This window comes from Octopus bimaculoides, chromosome 11, assembly GCF_046866305.1.
Source record: "Octopus bimaculoides isolate indiv1 chromosome 11, ASM4686630v1, whole genome shotgun sequence".
In the NCBI taxonomy this organism is placed as follows: domain Eukaryota; kingdom Metazoa; phylum Mollusca; class Cephalopoda; order Octopoda; family Octopodidae; genus Octopus; species Octopus bimaculoides.
Genome location: NC_142938.1, coordinates 53981373 through 53990040, shown reverse-complemented (window position 1 = coordinate 53990040; position 8668 = coordinate 53981373). Strand labels below are relative to the sequence as shown.

Below are 8668 nucleotides of genomic sequence, written 5' to 3'. Positions count from 1 at the left end.
AATTTTTCGAAGGAAGGGTATGCGGTCAGAAGGGAATACAAATCCAGGAGAAAAGGGCATAATATTATTTAGAAGGCTGCACTTCTTTTCTTGAGGGAGGCATGTGCCCTTCAGCCCGACTCCCTTGGGTTCACCCCTGGTTGACTTACCAGAAGTGATAAATTAAAGAACAAATGTAGAATATTCTTTAATACATTGTAACTGAAAAGCCCTGATTTCCAGTACTCTGGATTTTTTTGTTTCCGATCAAAGCTGGTAAACTGATCTCGGTTTTCTTTAGAAATATCCACTGTTTGGATATTTTTTGAAATATGAAATTAAAGTTTGGTGGAAATGCTTATCCTTAAGTTCTTTAGTTTAAAAATATGTGTGAACAACACATGCTTAAACAGTAATACCATTTCATGACTTCTGTTGTATGGAGTTTATGATGTTTATAATAATATTACTATGAGAACCAGAACTGAAATTGAAAGCATCAGCTTGAAGCAGCCATTTTTACATGTATCGTTCACAAATGTTTTTGAATGAAAAAATGTAAGGATAAGTGTTTCCTTCAAATTTCCATTTCGTATTTCAAAAAATATTCAGACATTGAATATTGAACAGAAAACTAGGCTCAGTCAGCAGTTGGTCAGAAACAGGCAACTCTGAGCACAGGAAACTGGAGACTTTCAGTTATAATGTATTATGTGTGTGTGTGTGTACACACACACACACACACACACACATGAATACAATTAAGTTTAAGAACACATTCACATGCATACGTATTCAAATATATTGACACACACTCACAGATTAATATTTAAGTACAAATATTTATGACTTTTCGTTTAGCTTACTAAATTAATTTTATTTCTTCTGTCTGTAAATTGTTTAATTAGGAAGTCATAAATTGGTAAATAGTCATGTAAAACAATTCAGATACTAAAATTCACTTTGTTTACAGTTTATCAAGATTAAAATGGATCTAAGAGTACAACCTCACCATTTGTTGTTTTCTTGTTAAACAGTTTAGTGATAAGAGAAGCAGTTGTGGCTATGGTTGGTTTTAGGGACTGTGTGACTGATGGGAGAATGTTATTGTAAACCAGAAAAGCTGGCTGAAGTACTTCAATGACAGTGGACTTAGCCAAAGGCAACTAAGAGCCAAGAGATGGTATTAAACTGGGCCACAGGTTGTAGTCCATCAATAAGCTGTCTCAAAAGCTTCCACTTATATTTCTTTCTACTTTTTACTATAGGTACAAGGTCAGCAATTTTGGGGGAATGGATAAGTCAGTTACATTGATCCCGGTACTTGACTTAATTCGCAGACTCCAGCACTTATTTTATAGACTCCAAAAGGATGAAAGGCCAAGCTGACCTTGGTGACATTTGAAGTAAGAACATGAACCCAGAAGAAATGCTGTTCAGCATTTTATTTGGCATGTTAATGGTTCTGTCAGGTTGCTGCCTTCCACTTTCCACTTGTATTGGTTTCAAATTTTGGCACAGGGGTGAGTTAATTGATTACGCCAACCTCAGTGCTCAACTGGTACTTATTCTATCGACCCTGAAATGATGAAAGGTAAAGTTGACCTTGGCGGAATTTGAACTCAGAATGTAAAGATAGATGAAATGCTACTAAGCATTTTTGCCTGGCATGCTAATGATTCTGCTAGCTCACAGCCTTCCTTCTGTTTATACTGATTTCAAGTTTTGGCACAAAGCCAGCAAGTTCAGAGGAGGGTGTAAGTTGATTACTTTGAACACCAGTGCACAACTGGTACTCATTTTGTTGACCCTGAAAGGATGAAAGGTAAGGTCAACCTCAGTAGAATTTGAACTCAGAATATAAAGACAGATGAAATGCTTCTAAGCATTTTTTGCCGGGCATGCTAATGATTCTGCCAGCTCCTCACCTTACATTTATATTGAAGAGAGATGAATACTGAAGATTAATCTAATGGGAAAGAACTTACAGAAATGAATAATCATTGAGAAAATATGAAATAACCAGAGAGAAAGCTAAGTAATGGCTGATCATTATTGTTTTTATTATAAGTTAGTCAACGGAAGAGCAGTAACCACTTTGTTACAAGGCTGGGTGATGGGGGCACAAACCAGATCAAATGACACTATGAAAGGAGTGGGGTAGGTGTTATATATAAAATAATAAGTAAAAAGTAAACCTAATCGATTAATGTATCAAATACATTAATTAAATTTAATTCCAAAATCAAAAATATTTTGATGTTCTTAATATAGTTTCTTCAAACAATATTGGCTTTTTTTTATTTGTTGATTCTCTACTAAATCATATAAAACTGAATGTGTGTAAAATACTGTGGTCTAACTGTGTAATTTCCCTAGCTATTGTTATATTCAGTCATACACGAGATAATTCATGTAATATGTATGAGAACTTTATTAAGGATTGTTTAAACTCTGATGTAGTTGGAAGGGTTATGTGGAGGAAAGGACACCAAGAGTTACTGCCCTTGGATATACCAAAAGTTAAAAGTGCATACGACCTTTTGTGAATTCTCTGAACAAACTAGTAAGGTTGACGTACATAATGCCTGAACTGAGCAGCTCATACTTTATGTCTGCAGAAAAAACATGAACAGAAAGGTTAACTGGAGGTCTGCTCTGATAGCTTGCAACAGTGAATTCTGTAAGGACCAGTTAATGTTGTTGTTGTTTAGCTCTCAGGTTGTCTTGATAAAACAGCAGACATATTGTGAGAGATATTCCTGCTTTAACTACTCCTTTTCCTTTTAGACATAGTATATGTTGAACTACATTATTCAGTGTATTCTTCTCCTTTCAACCTTGTAGGACATGATTAAGTGAGATTTAGGTTCTATTTCTAACAGGCCAAGTGACCACTCATTGGCTCAAAGACTAGTTCTTAAACCAGGTAATGTGTTAAATCAACCATCCAGATTTATAGGGACAGGTAATTATCAAATATAATTGATTCCAGGAATATAATATGTTTTAAAATAATTTGTGGGAGAATAACGTTTTAAGTGTAAAAGAGTGTTGAGATATTTGAAGGAATTGGATAAATGGCTGAGCAAGAACCTGGTGGATTTCTAGCCAGGACAACCTGTTGTTACATGATTGAAACTAGTATCAAACATTTAGTGTCAATTCTAGCTTGGACCAAGTGTGATGTTTAGCTGCAATTAGGAAGAATTCTTTCATAGTTATTTGGTGCAACTACTTGTATTTTATACGTGAATATGAATGTCCCAGGCTGAGGATCCAAGCTTAGTCTTGATTTTATGGTTTTAGCAAAGTAAAGAAAAATAAATTTTCAGGTGGAGATATTCTTAAGTGCTCCAGTTCACTTGAAGGTTATGTAGTCCTATGTACTGACCATCCATAATAAAACACCTGCAGTAGATGTGAACTCAAAAAAATGTATCCACATGACTGCTTCTTGCAGAAAGTGGATAACGAGCAGCAAGCGTTAAATGGAAGTACCAGCAGGAATTGGTTACAAATTATTGAGATGTAATATTATCTGCTAGCACAAAGTGCTTGAGACAAATGAGTTGTCAATTTTACTCCAAGCCAGGTCAAGAAATAACTGTGAGCATGGAGTATAGCTTATTAGTGAGAACTGGATATTGTGGCAAAAAAATTAGCTGATCACTGTTGTCATTTAATAAATACACAATTACAAAGTTTTATTTCAAATAAATAGTTTTCTTTTACCAAAATCTATATTTAGAACACTGAAAAATTAATAATAATAATAATATTGATGGCTTGCTAAGAAATATCTCAACATGATAAAATGTTTGTTGAGCATTGCAGAGTTGATTGGATTAAAAGCATGGGATTTCTGATAACTGAATGCAAAATCAATGGTAATTCCATGATCAAAGATTGTTGTATGGACCACGGAGGTGTCATGTTGTAATATAGGATTATAAATAGTGAAACTAAAGCAACTGTGAGATATACAGTTGGGGGTATGGTATATGGTATAATAGTCTCCAGTGATGATAATATTTCATTTGAGGAGACATGCAGGGCTGCAAGAAATATTCCATTGTTCTATATTTGCATAACTGGTATCATATCATAACATATGCACTTCTGCTTTTTCACATGTACACAAGCACATTGATAGATGTCCAGACACACATACACACACACACATGCACACACACACACACACACACACACAACCATCTATCCTTTTAAACAAACATTTATAATCCCAATAGATGGTGCAAAGTAAAAGCAGTAGAGCATACATGGAGCTTTTAAGTGTCACCTACATGGATAACATCTCTATGCATCTCATCACCTGTGAAATCACTTGGACTAACAATAACAAAGCAAGAATTCAGTGAGAAGGCAAAGTTAGGCTTTGAGTATCAATAAACTGTCATCAGTTCCTTAGTTTTTCCTGATTTCATGTTTTTATATATGGAAAATTTCGGATTGAAAAAAAAAAAAAAAAAAAAGAACAAAACAAAAAACCCTCCCCACCTTAATTATGACCAAATCTTCATTTACATCCAGGAACAAAGAGTCGATAGATTTTCTTAAATAAAAATATACAAAAATTATGTCAATGTTCTTTTAACATATTTGAAAAAATTATAAAATAATTAATTGTTCCTTTAACATTGTATACACAAACATCTCTCTCTTTTATTTTGAATTTTTGTTTTTCTTGTTCCTCTGTGTTTGACAAAAAGAGACAGCTGCTGATAGAAATCCCTGCACTTCAAATGCTACTGATTAGGACGGACAGAAGTAACCACTTACACAGGTAATTCAATGGAACCAGAATTTTAGGGGATAAGATATAAAAGTTTGGAGACATGACCGCTTTTGAAAAGAAAATGCACCAAAATACTGAAGCGGCATGCAAAATAAATAGCAAGTAGTAATAGTGTGTCAATGAGGACAACATGTTTGATGACTGAGGACTGTTTAGAAAAAGTTTTTGTCATCGGCATCCACATGCTTTTACAACCATTCCTTGATAATTTTTAAGGACTACTTTGTTTTGCTCATCGAGATAAAGCATTGAAATCGAGCTAAGTTCTGTAGGTACACAACATACCTCAGGTATTCTGTCGGGCATCACAGAATTCACAAGGGTCTGAACAATAGCATGATTTGTTGAGTTCAAATAGTCTGAAATTGGGAATGGACATTTGCCATCACAATAAAAGGCTTGGTAACCCACGGGGGCCACAATCCATTCTGTCCATCCTACTTCATTAAATGAAACATACATTGGGTGTCTACGACATTCCGCGCCCGCTTTTCGGTGTCGCTGAACTTTTTTGGAACGCCGCCGTTTTTTTTTTCCTCGTTCCCTTCTGTGTCTTGCACTTCTTCGAGAACGTTTGAGGGGTACACCTTTGCCATCGTCAGTGTAAGTGATAAGTAAAGGGCGAGAATTTTGCCATTCATTTTGTTCAATGTCCGCTGCTCTCTTTAATCGTATATGTTGATGTGGTTGAACAGAAACTGGGTTTTTTGTTGCTGTAGATAGTCGAATGTGCAAGCCATGGTTTAAGTGTGGCGTTTGTTTCCATTTCAGAACAGCTGGGTGTACATCAAAAACAATCCATGTTGATGTATTACTGTTGCTGTGAATAACCTTAGTGTCAATAAGCCGTGTAATGCACTCATTGGAACTTCCCCATCGGGGTGGACTTATAACTTCGTGGACCTCTATACGAATAGGAAAATATTTCAGTTTTTTAAACATATTTTTATTATTATTGTCTTTAGTAATGTTATAATTACTATCATATGAATTATCAATAGAAATATCACTTAAGCTAGCATCTCTTCTGTAGTTATATTCATAAAATTTAGGATCCCAGAAGATCCTTAAATCAGCTGCTGTTAAAATCTCTTCTTCCATCATATTAGAAATATTGAACATAATGGTACTGGCATTTTCTTCTGTGCAGTCCATGAAGTGAGGGTCTGGAAAAGAGAGGAAAAAATGTTAATCATTATCACAAGTAGTCTTTCAATTTGGAACATTTTAGTTTTATATATTTTATGCAAAAATCAAAAGTAATTTAATGGAATGTGGATTCAGTTAGATCAGATATTGATAGGAGAAGTGTATTTATCTTTACTTTATATTAGCTTTATTAAGATAAACAAATCAGTTTTAGATTTATAAACATATGGAAAAAACAACTGTTATGCTGATACATTTTCGTCTTTCCTTAATATGGAATTCAGTTTTGACAGCTATCAATACATTTCCTAATTACAGAGTGTAGATAATGTCAAAATTTAATCATGCATACTATGCACTTTTCCTCACACTTTGAAGCTTAAATACTCAGGAACAGATTTTAATATGGTACTTAATTATGTCAATTATGTATAGGTGAAGAAAAAAAAAACTATTGCAAAAAAAATCATCAAAAATTCTGTGACTCTCTTTGATTACAAGATCTGAGTTTTTCATGAAGTAATGCCACTTAGACAAATTTCGGGTTAATTTCTGACAATTCCCTCACCATCAAATTAGCAAATACACATTGAACTAAGGGATAAATTCTCTTTAATTGTTAATCATGTTACCTGACCATACTTCTATTTTAAAACTGGATATTTACACCACCTCCAGATTAAAATCCACACACTTCTCATTGATTTACATTGTTAGCTAACTCTCTTCCTCTCATTTCTTGATCTGAATCATCACATTTATCGAGCAACATCTCAGTAGTCATTCCTTATCTCAAGTCTTTCTATGAACTTTTTTGCTGCTGGGAAGAGCTCTCCTACAAATGTATGCGTGTACCCAAGAACATATGTAAGGGAAATAACCAATGTATAACGTATGATCATTTTAAAGAAGTTGCCTCCCTTACATCAACTGCATTCTATTCCATGAGTCTGGCTGCCCAAATGCGAAGAGGAGATACTTTGCAGCCAATTGCGCGCGCACACACAACTGCAACTAGACACTCTGAGCGATACTGCTTTAACCTAGGCAAGGACTATAGCAATATTAAAACACATACACACATGAATATATACATACACACATACGTACAACACGCGCATATACACAGATAGTTTCACACGCATATATATTATATATTACAGGATCTTTCTGATTTGGCGGGCGTCACTTTTTATTTATGTTTTATTTAGTGTGTTTTCTACCGAAACACTTTCAAACTTCGTATACTTGTATATTTTATCTTCTAGAACAGAAAAAATTTTATATTCGAAGTTTAAGTCAAATGTGCCAAAATATAAACTAAAAAAAAAATTCAACGAAGATGTTGCTGTATGGTAAGAAGCTTGCTTCCCAACCACATGGATCTTGGTTTAGCTCCACTGTGTGACATCTTGGGCAAGTGAATTCTCCTATAGCCTCGGGCCGACGATAGTCTTGTGACTAGATTTGGTAAACAGAAAATGAAAGAAACCCGTCGTATATATGTATGTGTGTGTGTGTGTGTGTGTGTGTGTGTGTGTGTATACCTTTGTGTCTGTGTTTGTCCCCTACCACCGCTTGACAACCGGTGTTAGTGTATTTACGTCCCCGTAACTTAGCGGTTCGGCAAAAGACCAATAGAATATGTATAAAGCATAAAAAAAAAATGAAAGTAGTGATGCCGATTCATTGGATTACAATTCTTTAAGGCGGTGCCCCAATGAGTGAAACAAGTAAAAAGTAAAAGAGAAGAAAAAAAAATAATAAAGAAAACATTTAACGAAAAAAATAGTTGCTGATTTACCGATGTGGTAGAAACTGCGAACAGTGTTGGCTGGTAAATAACCTCGTCCACTGGTGGGGGCTGAAGGATCCCTCTTCTGTTTATGGCTATCATATAAATCCCACATGTATTGGGGAACAAATGTTTTCTCATTCAGTTTGGGTCGATTCTTAAGTCCAAATATCTGAAGCAAATTCGCTTCAAAAGCTTTAAACAAATCATCATGGGTCTGTGGAAAATTGTCTCTTTTGTTTGTTGTCACTTTTACAGATGATGAGGATGAGGACGACGACGATGATGATGTTGATGATGATGATGATGACACCAACGGCGACGATGATGATGAGGACGATGTTGACGATGATGAAGATGATGAAGATGATGAAGATGACACTGATAATGGTGATGTTGATAACGGTGATGTCGACGCCGGCGGTAAGTGATGCGAAAAGGTGTCAGTAGATAGGATGATGGCCAACACCTGTCCATGGAGGAGTACGAAGAGAACTACAACTAGCATCAATTGGTGCCTCACCATCATTATGAAACTGCCTGAAATAAATAATAGAAGACATCTTCAGTTTGGCATATATAAAACACACACACACACAAACACATATATGTATGTAAAGAATAAAAGTTTAGAATGGTACAATAATGCACTATAAAACAAGAAATGGACTATATACCCGTTGTAATTTGGTTATCTATAGTCCGATGATATTTCGGAATTACAATTCCTTCTTCAGATCTTTTTAGCTGGAGACTCCAGCCAAGAAGATCTGAAGAAGGAATTGTAATTCCGAAATATCATCGGACTATTGATAACCAAATTACAACAGGTATATAGTCCATTTCTTGTACCATTCTAAACTTTTATCCTTTACAAACAATACACAATGCTTCAAGCGAACTACAATACTCACATATATATATAT

General features: G+C 35.0%; 1 protein-coding gene and 1 long non-coding RNA gene across 5 annotated transcripts in view; one reads left to right on the top strand and one right to left on the bottom strand.

Annotated features, from left to right (window-relative positions):
- LOC149133340 (uncharacterized) overlaps nucleotides 1-8304 on the top strand; it is a 26825-nt gene extending 18521 nt beyond the window's left edge. The window contains exon 2 of the long non-coding RNA XR_016243677.1: nucleotides 8001-8304. This is a non-coding gene — a long non-coding RNA (uncharacterized LOC149133340). The remainder of the gene's footprint in view (nucleotides 1-8000) is intronic.
- LOC106876368 (bone morphogenetic protein 2) overlaps nucleotides 1-8668 on the bottom strand; it is a 316795-nt gene that overhangs the window by 4384 nt on the left and 303743 nt on the right. For all 4 annotated transcript variants that reach the window (XM_089360028.1, XM_089360030.1, XM_089360029.1 and 1 more), the window contains 2 exons: nucleotides 7752-8282; nucleotides 1-5964 (listed from right to left, as the gene is read on the bottom strand). The exon at nucleotides 1-5964 is cut by the window's left edge and continues 4384 nt beyond it. In XM_089360028.1, coding sequence (XP_089216154.1) covers nucleotides 4967-5964; nucleotides 7752-8271 — 1518 coding nt within the window. In that variant the 5' untranslated portion in view covers nucleotides 8272-8282 and the 3' untranslated portion in view covers nucleotides 1-4966. The remainder of the gene's footprint in view (nucleotides 5965-7751; nucleotides 8283-8668) is intronic.